General features: G+C 41.2%; 1 protein-coding gene across 13 annotated transcripts in view; it reads right to left on the reverse strand.

The window, feature by feature from the left end:
• The window catches only part of PBRM1 (polybromo 1), a 75,956-nt gene that overhangs the window by 55,516 nt on the left and 3,841 nt on the right, over positions 1-16,599 (reverse strand). For 12 of the 13 annotated variants that reach the window (XM_066617181.1, XM_066617174.1, XM_066617171.1 and 9 more), the window contains exons 2-8: positions 9,166-9,321; positions 7,091-7,188; positions 6,089-6,236; positions 5,578-5,721; positions 4,407-4,523; positions 3,156-3,224; positions 188-286 (exon numbers count right to left, since the gene is read on the reverse strand). In XM_066617181.1, the coding sequence (XP_066473278.1) occupies positions 188-286; positions 3,156-3,224; positions 4,407-4,523; positions 5,578-5,721; positions 6,089-6,236; positions 7,091-7,188; positions 9,166-9,306 (816 nt within the window). In that variant the 5' untranslated portion in view covers positions 9,307-9,321. The remainder of the gene's footprint in view (positions 1-187; positions 287-3,155; positions 3,225-4,406; positions 4,524-5,577; positions 5,722-6,088; positions 6,237-7,090; positions 7,189-9,165; positions 9,322-16,599) is intronic. The other variant, XM_066617169.1, reaches the window with a different exon arrangement.

The following is a 16,599-nucleotide window of genomic DNA, read 5'->3' on the forward strand; positions in this document are numbered from 1 at the left end:
GTGTGAATATATTTGTAATACATTAGATATCGTTTTAAAATGGATTCTTTTTAAGAGATACTTATTATAACTGGTAACTTTAAAAATTTTATTTTTAAAATTTGCATTCAACCCGGTAATTGTATCTTAATGTGGTATAGCATAATGAGAACTGAACTCTAATGTTTAAAAGAAAACATTAACCAACCTTGAATACTTGAGACCCGGGCTCATTATAAGTTTTTGCATTTTTAACTAGCAGATCTATGTCCTTGGTCATTGCATGAATGCTTTTATAGCTCCCATTCTATAAACAAAAACAAAAGAAGAAATTTCAGTTTATTCTCACATTATATATGTTTAATTACGTATTTGACATTACTATAACAGTTTGCAATTAACCTCTTTGCCATTACGTCAAGTCGTTCTAGTAATTTAAATATGAGAAATGGCTATTTCTGTAAATGCAAGACATTCAGAGTATTGTGCTCATGCAAGCGTAAGCTATCTTCCCCACTCTGTCCTCTCTAGCGAAATACCCAAAACCCTTGAATAACAACTGCTAAAGGCCCAAAGGCAATAGCATGAGATAAAGAACAAGGGAGACTAAGCAACATATTCTACTAACATCATGCTGAGTTATGGCAACTATAAAAGTTGGTTTTCCCTCCTCTCTTAGTTATTCAGGGATTAAGTACCTCTTCTGCCGCTTTACACCGCCCTAGAAGTGGCAACTGGAGTTTAAAGACATGAGGTTGTGGTAAACTTGTATTTCCACCCAAACATGAGCTCCACAAAGTAGCCTGAGGAGTCTCTTGTAATGCACATACCAGCTTTTTCATAAGAAGAAAATATTCACATTTCCAACTGCTTCAAAACTAACTACAAAAATGAAATAGTATTCTGGTACTCTAGGAGGAGGAAAATTTAGTGAAATACATTATATAAGTGTGCATGAGCAAAAATAAAATCAAAATATAACAGGCAGCGCAATCCTAACTTGCACTGGAACAGGGAGGCCAGCAGGCCTGCCCTGTATCCAGCACAAGTTTTAGGCTGCAAGCAGCAAAGCCTAGGGCAAGGGGAAATGCTTCACCTAAAAAGGAGGCGCAGATTCAAGCAGCCTGGAACTGCACTGCGCTGCCTGGGAACAGGGTCAAGATCTGGCATAAGTGCCAGGTCCTACCCCTGCTCTCCTCCTCCTCCATCCCTCTGCCCCGAAGCGCCTCCACCCTATCCTCCCATGCCCCTCCAGACTCCCACGCTAGACAAACTTGGCTAGCACGAACCTATCTGTTCTCAGCACAGCGGAGCCTCCTCTGGCCTCCACAGGTCAGAGCACATCCTTGTGCTGGCCCAGCTGATACCCAAGAAGGCACAAATGTGCTTTATGGTACTTTTGCAACCCTCCTTGTGCCAGCTGAGCGCCTGGTTTGGACAGCACTCTAGAATGATCATTGTAAGTTACAATACCTATCACACAATCCTATGCATGTCTATTCAGAGGTAAGCCCCACTGTGCATTAGAACTTACTTCTAAATATGTATGCATTGGATTTCAGTCCTAAGAATTCAAGACTTGGCATCATATATTTTTCTATTGTTAGTATTTCCTGAAAAACATTATTTATATAAATCGGGGTCATCAATCCAACATCTATATTTACCGTCAAATACTTAGGGTGTTTTAGCACAAACTGTATGATGATGTGGCTCAATCTTTGGCCTAGTTCACACATGCTTATTTTTGACATGGGTATCACCTCTGTATGTGTGAAAAGCACAGAGACCATTACTTGAGGGGTGGTGGTGGACAGGTCGATGAAAGTGTTGACCCAGTGTGCGGCGGCAGTGAAGAAGGTCAATTCTATGCTTGGGATCATTAGAAAAGGTATTGAGAACAAAACGGCTAATATTATAATGCCGTTGTATAAATCGATGGTAAGGCCACACCTGGAGTATTGTGTCCCGTTCTGGTCGCCACATCTCAAAAAGGACATAGTGGAAATGGAAAAGGTGCAAAAGAGAGCGACTAAGATGATTACGGGGCTGGGGCACCTTCCTTATGAGGAAAGGCTACGGCATTTGGGTCTCTTCAGCCTAGAAAAGAAACGCCTGAGGGGGGACATGATTGAGACATATAAAATTATGCAGGGGATGGACAGAGAGGATAGAGAAATGCTCTTTACACTCTCACATAATACCAGAAACAAGGGACAGCCACTAAAATTGAGTGTTGGGAGAGTTAGAACAGACAAAAGAAAATATTTCTTTACTCAGCGTGTGGTTGGTCTGTGGAACTCCTTGCTGCAGGATGTGGTGATGGCATCTGGCCTGGACGCCTTTAAAAGGGGATTGGACAAGTTTCTGGAGGAAAAATCCATTACGGTTTACAAGCCATGATGTGTATGTGCAACCTCCTGATTTTAGAAATGGGTTATGTCAGAATGCCAGATGCAAGGGAGGGCACCAGGATGAGGTCTCTTGTTATCTGGAGTGCTCCCTGGGGCATTTGGTGGGCTGCTGTGAGATAGAGGAAGCTGGACTAGATGGGCCTATGGCCTGATCCAGTGGGGCTGTTCTTATGTTCTTACGAGACAAGCTTACACATTCACAGGATACTTCACTGAACAGATTCCATGTGTTGATAAATCAAGGCCAATTCTACATGTACAGTCTGTTTTGCTACGTGCTTATCACATGATTGTACACACAGAATTCCTATAAAGAAAAATAGTCTAGACAGGAAATCATTGCATGTGAAACAGCACACTCAAGTGCTGTGTGTACCACTAAATGGTTACAGCCAGATAAAACAATAAATCACAAAAAGCTGCTTCATAAAACACATGCTTCCCTCCTCAACAAGAAAAATATCAAAGCTCAAACCAAACTATTTTGCATTGCTGAAAATGTTAAATATTATAAGGAATCTCGACGAATTGCTTGAGCATGCTGGGTCACTGATTTGTGTCACTACAATGATGATAATTTAAACAAGTCCCAAAATGCATATGTAAGAACAACAAGCTGCCAACACTAATCAAAGCAGGCAGTTACATCTCAATTACCACAGCACTGCTTTCAAATTCAGTACCAAAATTATTTTTAAAATCTCTAAACCACTTTATTGTAAGTTACAACCGAAGAGATATTTTTAAAAGATTATACTGTACTTGTATTCGCTGGGCAATAGTCTTCAGATCTATTGGTTCCTTAATTATTGCATAATAGTCAGGATATTGCTGTAAAACAAAGATTACACATCAAAGTGATTCCAAATGATCTATTGAACTGAAGTTTGTAGCATGTGCCTGAATATAATCAGAAGCTCTACATAACAAGACAGAATTCTGGGACAGCACATAGCAGTCTAAATCCTGGTGAAACTTTCCTGAAAGTCGGTAGAGTTACTCAAGAGTTGGCATGGAATAGTGGCCAAGATCCTGTTCCAATCCTATCCAGGATCAGGCTATTGTGTGCAGCCATTTACTACAGTGAAACAGAATCGTGATGTTGTAAAATGGTTGCCAACAGAGCGCACGTAACTCAGTTGGTGGCCATTTGGGAGTGCTGCCATTACACTTTCCTGAGACTGCAGGCGCAATCCTAACCAACTTTCCAGTACTGACCTAGCCACAATTCAGCCCCAAGGTAAGGTAACAAACATGCCCTTACCTTGAGGAGGCGCCTTGTCTGCCTCCCTACTGCAGGATGCAGAGCACACTACATTGGCACAGCTACGCCAGTGCTGGAAAATTGGTTAGGATTGCGCCCTTAGCCTCACTGATCACAATGGGACTTCTACTAGAAATGCACAGTAAGATTGCATTTGGTCTTATTTATGCTTAGACTTACTACATATTTAGTCTTACTTACGAAATGCATACTAAGATTGCATAGTAAAAAATGCATAGATAGTTACACTAAACAATCAGGACTGTAGCTTACCTCTATCATGAACCCACTAGGTGCCTTAAGCTGCAAACCTATGCACATTTTCCTGGGAGTAAGTTGCACTGAAATAAATTAAACCTACTTTCTCTCAGCCTCAGCATTACCAGCTGCAATTTGGAAGCAAGACTCATCATACAAGGTTGTTGTAAGGATTAAATCAAGAAAATACGTGCTAAACACTTTGCAGACTTTGCTATACAATTGCTGAGTAATATTATCACTAAACTTCAGTTACATAATGTTTGTAAAAATACAACTCCTTTCACTGGTACTATGAATTATTTGGGGGACATAACTATTTGTTCATATGTACATACTGTCTTGCAGTGAGTATATTATATATATCAGGCTCACTACTTGATGGTGCACAGTAGTTCACCAAAGATGAACTGGAGATCATCATCTATTAATAGCAATGCAACAAGGGGAAAATCTTTGCATTACATTAAAAAATTAGCATTGTTACTTACCACTTTAGAGGGAAGTTTCTGAAAAAGTTCACTAATGAGGCGGCCTGATGGGTTTGTGGCTACAGCTATGGCTTCAAGAAGCTGTTCAAGAATTTCTTTTAAATAGCCTGGAGAAGACTAGCACAAAAATATATATTGTAAAATGGTTCAGAGGAAAAATGAGAATTGTATTTTTTTGGTACTGGTTTCCCCTTTAACAAATGAAAGAAAAACCAGTAAATCATATCTGTGATACAAACAATAACTAGCCTCTTTTTGTTAATTTGATGATGCATAAATTTTAGAATAAAATATGATTACAGACATCCACTATCAGAATTAAGAATGTGTTAACTCAGAGCCCAATCCTGTGTTCGGCAGTACGGCTCCATGCTGCCAGGCACTGTCGCAAACGTGCCATAAGGCGTGTTTGCAAGGCTCATTGCTGGGCTCCCGCCTGTGTTAGCCCAGTGCCAGCCAGTGATGGGCTAGCGCGGGGCGGGTGCCCAGCTTCTGCGGCTTGGCGGTCTCCTGGACCACCAAGCTGCAGCACGGTAAGCGGAGGCGGGAAGGAGGCATTTTGGGGAGGGGGAGGCTGGCGGGAGGCAGAGAGAGGGCAGGGGGAGGTGTGCTGGGTGGCAGGCTGGAGGCATGCCGGGGGAGGGAGGGAGGCAGATCCACAGAGCTTGGCTCCGCACAATCCAAGGTGCTTGTGTAGGGCTGCACGCCCTACACGGGTGCCTTTACCTTATCGCCGAACTTTTGGTCTGTGGTAAAGTGAGTAGCCCCATTGCAGGGCTGCTTACCTTACTTGGGGGAAGGGGACAAAAGTCCCCTTCTCCCTAGGCGCCTCCCGTGGTAGCTCTGGAGGTGCAGGATCTGGTGGCAGCCCTTCTTGGTGCTGCCGAGCCTGGGTGCCCCGGGCAGCTCAGGATTGGGTTGCCCGATACAAAAAGTATTTCTATTGTTTAATTATGCTCAGTGCCCATAAGCACTTTTTGGTAATATATTTTAGCACATGATCATACTTATAACACTCACATCATATATTCTATCTGCAGTTTTGGGAACATAGCAATTTTGGGGGAAAGACGATGAACCCAATTCACTATCTTAGCATAATACTAAAACATCACCTCACATTCCCCTGCATTTGCAATGTTTATAGGTTGTTGGCAGAGCTCATACTTACTATTTCAGAAATTGTCCCTTGATTGTCACGGCCCTCATCATCATCATCATCATCCTCAGGATCTCCCTTCTGAACAAATTCATTTTTTGTGCGTACATATAAATCCCACAGTTTACAGGCTGCCTTATATTCAGGAGAATCTGGCTGTGTGAAAGTAACAAAGGATCTATGCTTGTTAGCCAATACTTGTTTGCATTTTAAACATAAAATTAATTGGCGTATAACTATCCTGCAGAAATAAACAATTGTGGAAACACTGTACAAATGACAGGACAATTCCATGAATTAAAATTATACAACAAATGGAAACAGAAGCACACATAAGACAATTGTGCCCTGTAAGAATATGCTGTATGCCATGAATAAGCTTTAAATGTCAGTAGTTCTGGAAATTATGTAAATGAATGAACATCCTCCCTCCCAGGCTTCTGCTTTTATACTAAAGAATTAAAGCACCGTCTACTGATGAAACACACAAATGATACGCTTTAAAACAAAATATTTTAATCACCTTATAATAGGATTTTGCATTATTAAATAGCAGCTGGAAGTCAGCAGTTAGCACGTTCACATCATCATATTCCTCCATTTTTAGCTTCTGTTGGATTTTCATTAAATCAATAGGCTGAGAAACTACTTCATAGTAATCTGGTTGATTTCTATTGTAATAACAAAAGTATTGAAAAATGCAATTATTGCAAAAGAAAAACCTAATCTATAGTACCAACCACATAAACACAACACCATATTATAAATTAATAGTATTATTATACTATACATTCATTATAATACATCTTTGTATTAATACATGTTAAAATAACATTTACATGAATATAATCAGAAAAAAATTTATTTATTTCATGGATCCTTGAAGATAATATTGTCCAATATACCATTTTTATTATATTTCAACTTAAGAAAATACTGCAACATAAAACACAAAAACATCTAAACACTGTTTTTATATGAAGAGTTGGAAACATATTGCATAAATAGTTGAGCATGTCATTGTATCACATACTGTGTCAGGCTAATAAGACAAATAATTAATGTAAACCATAAGCATAACCCCATACATGTTGACTCAGAGGTAAGTTCCACTGATTTGTGAGGCCTGTTATCTATCCTCCTAACCAACTTAGAGCCTAATCCTATGCCTGTCTACTCAGAAGTCATCATTGGCATCCTTCAGTCTCGAATAAGTCCTATTATAGTCAATGGAGCTTACTCCCAGGAAAGTGTGGATGGGATTATAGTCTTATCCTCCTAACCAGCACTGAAGCAGTCATGCCAATAAGATACACACTGCATTCTGTAACGGTGAGGGCAGCCGCAAATTGCCTACTCAAGATAAAAAAAAAAACCTTTGTTCCATTACCTCAGCACTGCATTATGGCTGCATTGGTGCCAGAAAGTTGGTTAGCACTGGGCTGTTCGTAAGCATGCAAAAGACTGCAGTCTAAGAATTCCAAAAATAGAAGACTTACATTTCTTAACACCTTAACTTGCTTACCTTCGTTTGGGGGCCCTAATGAAAAGTTCACACAGAAGCCTCCCTTGTTCATCTTTGTAATCTCTGATTGTATTGTATAATTCATGGCACACAGCAATCTAAAATGCAAAACAAAATAAACTTTTTTAAAAATCCAGTAATGCCCTAGGGTAATAATACTTATTTATATGATGCTTTTCCTTATGTGCTCAAAGTGTTTCACATACACTATCAATAAACTTAGAAGAGACCTGAAAAGTCAGCCAACCATTTTCTGTGCTGTAGATGAGAGGCACAGGATAGGAAGAGGGTTGGATAGGAAGAGGGGGAGGGCATGGGGAAGGACTGTTGGAGGCCTCCTCTTACTGGATCCTATGCCCCCGCACTGGGCTGCAAAGTTCGACATTTGGCTTCTCAAGTCTCTGCCAGTAAAATAGCTTCCTTCCTTGAGGAAGGGGACGAAAGTCCCTTTCTCCTGAGGAGACCTCCGGCAGCCTCCCTGGCCCCCCTGGAGCTGATTCATAAAATAGATCTGTAGTAGCTATTTTATATGGTTATTGTGCTGCCATGCTTTTTTATGTCATGCTGTTCTCATGCTCTTTTGCCTTCCATGTGTTTTTATTTATTTTATTTTATTTATTTGACTTTCTCCCAGTAAGGGCACTCAAGGTTGTTTACAAGATTTAAAACATAATAATAACATTAAAAAACAAAGACACCCTGTGCATTCAATAAAATTAAGCAATTAAAATTACATTCAATTATAGTGCCAGTCCATATTTTTACTGTTGCGGTTTTGTTCTACCTTGCTGCAAACTTAACTGTAATTGTTTTTATGACTGGGTTTTTATATTGCATTATCATGGCTTGTCTGTTTGGGCACCATTTTTTTTTATTTGGAAAGGTACAAATGCTTAAAACAACATCATCATAGTGGTGTTTCCATGAATCTGACAGCCTAAAACAGAAACTGTGAGGCTTTGCTTCTCCCTGGATATCCCAGTTTACATAAAATCGGTTTCTTTGAAAAAGGAGTTCTTAAGCAGCAGCCTATTAGACAATTCTTCACCAACAGGCAACCAGTCTTGCCAGTTCTAATTCATATTTTGTATTTCGCAGAAAAAATACAAGGCACATTACAACAATTCCAATACTGCAGAGCGGTGATGCCAGAGGGCACACTTACCTGGGCACATGCCCAGAATCCCCAAAGGGCTGCCCAGAGTGCCGTCAGAATAAAAAAAAAAATATACAGTCAAGTGCTAACTCTGGATTTTCTTGATTTGTACCTAAAGTAAATGTAGAGTTGCCATGTGACTTAAATTTTCAGGTTCGTTCCCAGGAGCTAATTGCAGGCGAAAGAGAAACTACCCATACACATATAAGAGAAGTTATTATTCTATCCTCCCCATCAAGTTGCTCTCCAGGGATTCGGCTTGGCTAAGGAAGACAGAGCAGGTATTCTCAGAGTCCTCTGAGACTAACTCAGTGCGGGGGGGGGGGGGGTGGGCAGGGAGAAGCTGTCCACATGAGTATTGTGCAGGCAGCTCCTCCCCTTACCTATTGGGCTGATCACCAAGGATAATAGTTCCTGAAAAGCAACTTGATTAGCTGGGGAGACTGAGGAGGAACCACCTGTACGAGACTCACATGTGCAGTTATTCCCCCACTATCTGCCCCGCCAAATTGTTTGTTGGTAGGGTCCTCTGTACAGAGAGGACCTCTAGTAATAATTCACATAGCAATCAAAAACAGAACTCTCTGGTTGCTCCCCCCCCCTTGCCACAGCTAAGCAAGCAGGCAGGCAGAGCAGGGGGATGGCAGAAGAAGAAAAAGTCATTTCCCTTGCCTTCTTCCACTCCCCAGTCACAAAAGAGATAGGGGGCCCTCCAAGGCACCAATCCTGACACTGCATCAGTAGCATTTACTACGACTATAAAACAAAACTCTACTATGAAGATTCTAGAAGCAAGCTTAGCAGCTCTGAAAACACTGAGATAGTCTCGCTTCATTTCCTGTTGCAAACTAGACTAGTCATAACAGAGACATGCTGTGCAGTAGACTGCAACACAGAAATATTTTTAAAAAGTACTTACAGGATCAACTGTTGGGAGGTTGGAGAGTCTTCTCCTCTTTCTACTTGGGCCTGGCGTGTTTGTCGAGTGGTGACCATCATCAAAATCCCCTCCACTGGCACTACTGGAAGGAGAGGTAGCTCTTCGCCTCTTGGAACCCATGGAATCCAACTTCTTCTATAATAAAGAAAAATGTTCTTAAACTTGAGTTTTTCTATCTAGAATCACAAAGGATGATACGGTATTAGACCTGCAACTTTTTGGGAGTTTACATAGCTGGAATAGTTCACAGGAGTGTTATAACAGCTGAAATCTTGCCCATGATTTTACACATTAACCAGATTAACCACACAAAGTTAACTATTTTGGATTTTTAAAAAAAATGCCAATCGTGTACAATCCAAAAACATGAATAACAAAAATGTAATGATGAAATGTGCACTATAATCACAACAAGAAAACCTATCACACATACGTTTGTTATGTCTAAACTGCAGCAGATAAAATGGCAAAAACCTCTGAAGACAACTGACAATATCTATCCACAGACCAAACAACAAGGCTGTGGCCTCAAGCACCTAAGAAACTGGAAAATGAGGATACTTCTAATGGCTCTGATTCACAGCCTCATTAGTGCAAAAGCATTTAAGAACTATTATTTGTACAAGGCAAGAGCAACTTATAGCCTAAAGCATTTCAGCTGGTCTTGATAGCAGTGACTGTAAAGTAGGCATCCACAATTTGTGACCCAAGGCACATACAGCCCAAATCCCAACTAATGCAGGCCCAGTTAAGAACAAGATGTTTTTCCAGGGCTCTGAGTGACAGCGCATGCTTGGGAGACCATGACTTATGCAGGCCTGCTGCAAAAATATCAAAGGACTAAGAAACCTGAAAAATTAAATGAAGTTGAATTAAACTGAACTAAATTCAAAAATATTGTTTGGAAATAATTTGATCCCTAACTAACCTAGTGCTTGCAAAAAGTGATTTCAAGTACTGAGCAGAAAAAATTAGCAGTTTGGAAGAAAACTAAAGTTCAGATTAAGTGTTCTAAGTACTTCTTATCCCTTCAATAATGTCTAAAAGTGCTTATCATGTGACAGTTCCATCATGCTACAAGTTTCCCTGGCCCACTGGAAATATACATGGACTTGGAATGAAGAAATTCACAACATATGCATTTCACGTGTCACAAGGTAAGTACTCCTAGGTGTACTCTCCCAACACAGAGCAGAGAATGGTTTGCTAAGGCAAGTGCATGGCCAAAACGTATAGCTTCCTTCTAAGGGCTAGTTCGCATATTAGCTTTGGGGCGGGAAAATGTTGTTACACTCAAGTCTCTGGAAACAAACTGAGCTAAAGTAGTAAAAATTAACTTAACCTATTAATTTCAACATAAAAAGTGTGACTAACTTTCTCTGAATTTTGACCAGAGATATCAGGAAAGAATGCATTTGCCTATATGGGAACATACCACAGAAAGAAAAGTCAAATGTCCTTAGAAGTATATGTGCATTGAACAACTGTTTTAAATTACATGCCTTTTAAAAGAAATACATTGTTTTCAGTGTAAATCAAAATGTATACACAGGGTCCCTAAGAACAGGATCAGGCCATAGGCCCATCTAGTCCAGCTTCCTTTATCTCACAGCGGCCCACCAAATGACTCAGGGAGCACACAAGACAACAAGAGACCTGCATCCTGGTGCCATCCCTTGTGTCAGGTCTTTGGCATCCCAGGCCCTGAATTGTTGTAAGCCAGGATGTGGCAGGAGGGGCCTTGATGTCCGGGCCTGGTATGAAATGCAATTAAAGGAACAGCAGCATTGTATATGTATATGATTAGCAATCAGATGCACCTGTGTTAGGTGGGAGCCATGTGACCTGGAGAGATGTATGCAGAGTCACGTAGGCTATGGTGGAGTGGTGCAATGCACCACTGGACAGCCCATCAGAGTGGGTCACAAGACTGTCTTGTGACTATGAGGTTGTCCTATTCTGATTGGCTGGCCCCGGTATATATGGGGGCAAGAACAGACACCAAATGTGGGTTGCTGTGGTGGAGTTTCTGCGTGTAGTTCTGCTGGTTTGTTCTGTGACTTGGACTGCTTATCGTGACTGTGCCTCTCTGTATCCCTGACTCCTGGACCGTTTGATTACTCCTCTGCCTACTCCTCTACCAAAACACGCTTCTGCAACAAACAGGTCTGTGTCTGCTTCTTTGACTCTGTTTGGGATTGCCTGCTTCTTGTGCTACCTCCCTACGCTCCTGTGCCACTCTGCTATTGGGAAGGCAAGGGCTATCCTCCCCTGCTGCCCTGACACTTTGCATCTGGTATTCTGAGGTAACCCCCTTCTAAAAGCAGGAGGCTGCACATACATAACATGGCTCATAACCCGTGATGGACTTTTCCTCCAGAAATTTGTCCAATCCCCTTTAAAAGGCATCTAGGTCAGATGCCATCACCACAACCTGTGGCAAGGAGTTCCACAGACTAACTTCACGTTGGGTAAAGAAATATTTTGTCTGTCCTAACTCTTGCAACACTTAATTTTAGCAGATGTCCTCTGATTCTGGTGTGATAGGGAAAAGAGCTTCTCTCTACCCACTCTATTCATCCCCTGCATAATTTTGTATGTCTCAATCATGTCTCCCCTCAGTCGCCTTTTTTCTAGGCTGAAAAGCCCCAAATGCTGTAGCCTTTCCTCATAAGGGAGGTGTCCCAGCCCAGTAATCATTTCAGTCGCTCTCTTTTGCACCTTTTCCATTTCCATAATATCCTTTTTTCCCTCCACGCAAACTGACTTGTTAACTTTTCTCCAAATGCTAAAAATACTGTATTTTTAAGTTACCAAATATCACCAACTGCAAATACAAAGAAATCATAGTTGAGATTGAAAGAACCATGTCCAAATTTTAACCAAACACTGTCTGCCTTAAACAAATTTTGTTGTCATCTGACACCAAGGACACAATGCATATGGAACTACTGTAATTTGCCTGAACTGTACATGAAGGATGAAGAACAGAGAATATGGAATTCATTCAGCACAAGTGAAAAGTAAAAGGGATAAACTTGGTACAAAGTGAACTTAAACTAATGTCTAAGCTGAAGACCACAGACCAAGCAAAAATATTTAAAATGTCTATGGTCAGCATTAAAATGTAAGCATCACCATCTCACCAAGGCCTTTTCAGGGATAGGCAAAAAGTTGATGCTCATATAGAGGGATGAATCCAGCCCTACAGAAGAATGCTGTATGTTTCAGGGCAGAATATATAACTAGCAATCAAAAAAATCATATTTTCATATTTTCTTAATGCTAGTTCTATATTCTGCCCTGAAACATATGGCATCATAGCAGTCATGCAGCAACTCCATATTTCCTTATCTCTATGTGCAATTGCAAACCAGATATAGAAATGACAATATAATTACTGTGTGACTCTGTATTTTCTTACTACCAGTTCTATCTACATGTTGCCATGACTTGTTTAGGAATCAATGAATTTGCTCCAAGAGAAAGCTAAATAAGTTGATAGGGAATGGGAAAGTGTCTGTGCAGCTGGACTTTTTCCCAGGTGGCAACTCCTGTGTTCTCACAGGGGGCCCTAGGTACAAGCTGGGGGGGGGCACAGATTTTCCTTTTCCACCCTCTGAGGATATAAGGCAGAGGTTTACAGACTGGGTGTCACGATGCCCAAGCCTGAGTGCCCTGGCCTCTTTCCCCTTAAGGGGCAGGGGCACCCAGGATGCAGGGAGGAGGCAGCGGCGCAATCCCCAGGGGAATCACGCCACTCAGGGGGTTGCAGAGGCTTGGCTGCACTTACCAGAGCTTCCTGCAGCCTCCCAGGAGTGCGGGGAGCTGTGTGCAACCGTCTGCAGGGCTCCCCAATGCTTCGGAAGTGAAAGTGGAACGATCACGCTCCACTCCTGCAAAACTGAAGTGGAGCGCGATTGCTCCACTTTCACGTCTGCTGACCTGGGGAGCCCTGCAGACACTCGCGCAGGGCTCCCCGCACCCTAGGACAGCTGCTGCAGGGACTGGTGAGTGCACCCCAATCCCTGCAGCCCCCCCCCGAGTGCCATGATCCTGGGGATTGCGTCATTGCCTCCCCCCCCCCCCCCACACCTGCAAGGACTTACTTCAGGTTTCAAACTCCAGGAGAGTTTGAAAACCACAGATATAAGGGATAGAAGCTAATAACAGACCTGCCCTACAACACACCCCAGGACAAAGGTCCGCAATGCTGTCCCCTGCACCACGCCACCCCCCCTGCTTACCTAAAGCAATGGAACTTCATGTGACACCAAAGACAACTCAGAAACCCTTCTGAGGCTTCTCCGCGGTCTAAAACAGTACTTCCAGGAAACTGGAAATACTGCTTAAGATTGTGTCGGAAGTCTCAGAAGGCTTCCGGCATGGTCTGCAGTGCTGCGCAGACACAATTCTTGGGGCATTTGCCCCCCTGCCCTCCTTTAGGACTGCTACTGGTAAGAGCTGCATCTGCCAGCCCACAGGCCACCTGTTCATTAAACTGGGGGTTAGGGGCTGAACCACAGGGGATCCATGTGTGTGGCTGAACCATGGGGGAGCCATCCAGGTTCCTGCCCTGCAGCCCATGATGGGCTAGAGACTAAAAGCTGCACCATGGGGGGCCCAAACACTGTACATAGGAGCCCAGATCCTGCCATGAAACTAGTCCGTTTATTTGCCACACCTTACAAAAGTGATCATCAAAGCCTTCTAAAACCATCATTTTCAATCCAATTATAGTACTTTACTAGAAAACACCACAAATGGTAACATCCTCTGTATGCAATACGATTGGAACTCAATTCACTGACCAAAAATTAAAATTTAACTGGTTTCCAACATGATGGTAGCTGATTCCATATCCAGACCTACAATGTCTTCTCAGTTAATATGAACGTTTAAAAAAAAAATGAGTCTGGGATAACTGTATTATAATGTTTGCAGTTCATTGTCTCAGAACAAGATTAACTACAAGCTCAATCATGAATAAGACAAACAAGGATGATCTGTCACACCAAATATAAAACAAAACAGCTGAGGTGTGGACAAGTCAAATAAAAATGGCACACACATTATCTGTAAATTACCAGATTTACCAGAGTACAACCAGCACCACGAAAAGCCAGTCTCCTCATAATGTCTGACAGGCAAGTAAAGAAACTGAGAAAAGGCAAATCCTTAAAGCACCAATTCAGCAGCAGTATTAGTACAGCCAAAACTGAAAGAGAAGACATCAAAAGGAAAGAAAAACAAAGAGGAAACAAAGGGAAGAACAGGTGAATTAAGGAATCAAGAAAAAGATTAAGACATAATATACAGTAACCCCCTATCCGCGGATTAAAAATATTCAGGGGGAAAAATAAATTCTGCATTTTACCAGCGCACCACAGTGTCTCTCTCCAGCACTCATTGTTCCAGCCTTCCCGCTTTCTTCCCATTGGTTAGAGGCAGCTCTGCGCTCAGCTTGGCTCAGCTCCGCACACCCTGGTGCGCAAGAGCCAAAGGAAGAAGTGGTTGGGGCTAGGTGGAGTTGACAATGGGAGGGGAAGCAGAAGTGGTAACAGGAAAAGTTGCAGGGAAATCTAACCTGGTTTTACAAGTTTCACAACCTAATGTGGGTGAGGAAAAACTGCCCAAGTTGGGTTGTGTAAGCATCTAAGCAAATGAAAAAAATGACTTATATATAGGGGGTTTGCTACTATCTTCAGTTCTGGGTATCCGCAGTAGGTCTTGGAATGTATCTCCTGTGGCTACAGGGGGGACGAGGACACCTATACTGTAAGTAGTGAACCAGGACATGTATATTAGGTTACTAATATGTCACAAAAGCAACCTTTTGTACAGTGTTTTAAACTCAGAACAAAAACATCATTCTCAGAATGTGTAAATTAAGAGTGCAATCTGCTTAAATTAGTGGTAAAATGCCTACTGATTTTCAAGGAGCAGTACTGCAGCCATAATATTAACACAGCCTTATTCTAACAGTTAAAAGAATATAATCCACTGCCCATTTAGTATCAACAGTTTACAATTCAGAATAGTTTAAATGTGGTATTTTATACAAACAATCTGTGATAGGTGTGCAAATACAGTTAAAAACAAAAAAAATTCAGAGTACTCAACAACAGTAATGTTTAGACAATGTCTTCGTTAACAAGAAACAGCAAGATATCTAGAGTAAATCAAATTCAAATCATGGAATTACAGGATTAATAATTTGTAAAAAAAAAAAAATACAAGTTAACCATGTAAACATACATTCATATCTACTAGTTGACAACTCTATGTAGCCACTAAAAGATTTGGAGCTTTAAGTAAAAGTTCACCAACACCCAACTCTCTTTCCTTTTATTTCTGAGCCAGCAGTGGCACCAGCTTTCCAAGTGCCTACATGCAGGTATGACTGAATACTGACAAAAAGATTAAAAGTGAACTCAGACAAAATAGATGATTGATGGTTCAAATAATTCAAGTGTGTAGACAGCAATTCTGACAGGACAGGCAGTCAAGAGTCTCCTGAATCCTGACTCACGCTGAATTTTCCAGAACCAGCTGTGACCTCTTCTTGGCAATACAGATCTTATTATGGTCATCAACAGTGATATCCTGAAGACTAGATTACTAGAAGACAAGGCACATTTTATATGGAAACTGGTCTACCTTAATTATGATGGCTCATTCATTAACTGGAATTGGAAACTAAAAACATATCATTACAGTTATTGCCCTCATATCCTAGCTTCCTGGGTGCTCTTGGGCTCAAGTTACTGTTATTTATCATTAATACTGTGGACCAGTGATTATCAATCTTTTTCATCCCATGGCACACTGAGAAGGTGCTAAAATTACCAAGGAACACCATCAGTTTTTTTGACAATTGACAAGGCATACTGCCCTGCCGGCCAGGGACTCAAATAATATATGACCTTCCCCCAACCCCCCACAGCATACCCGAGGCTATCGTGGCACACCAATGTGCCACTCCATAGTGGTTGAAAATCATTGCTCTAGACCTTGAAAACCCTTATGTACAAAGGATTAACTGTACATAATAACTGTACAAAGATGAAAATGTTTTTTGCTGAAAAAACATTTTTTGGTTATCAATTCACCTTTATTGCTGGTGGACTTATGGTTAAACTAATATTATATTTAGTACTGAAATCCTATGAATACCTATGTTCATTAAGTTCAAAGAGACTTACTGGTGCTGCAAAATAAGTGTGTCTAGGATTGCACTAATTTCATTTACCGTGTTAATTTCTTACTTCATGTTATCAGAGTTTTTTCCTCCCAGATTATTAATGTTTTTATTGTACATCACTTTCAATACATAAAATAGTAAAGTGACCAATAAATACATAAATAAATGAGAATAGACTCATTTACATCAAGGGATATATTGTTGTCAGA

This window comes from Tiliqua scincoides, chromosome 2 (assembly GCF_035046505.1).
Source record: "Tiliqua scincoides isolate rTilSci1 chromosome 2, rTilSci1.hap2, whole genome shotgun sequence".
Lineage (NCBI taxonomy): Eukaryota > Metazoa > Chordata > Lepidosauria > Squamata > Scincidae > Tiliqua > Tiliqua scincoides.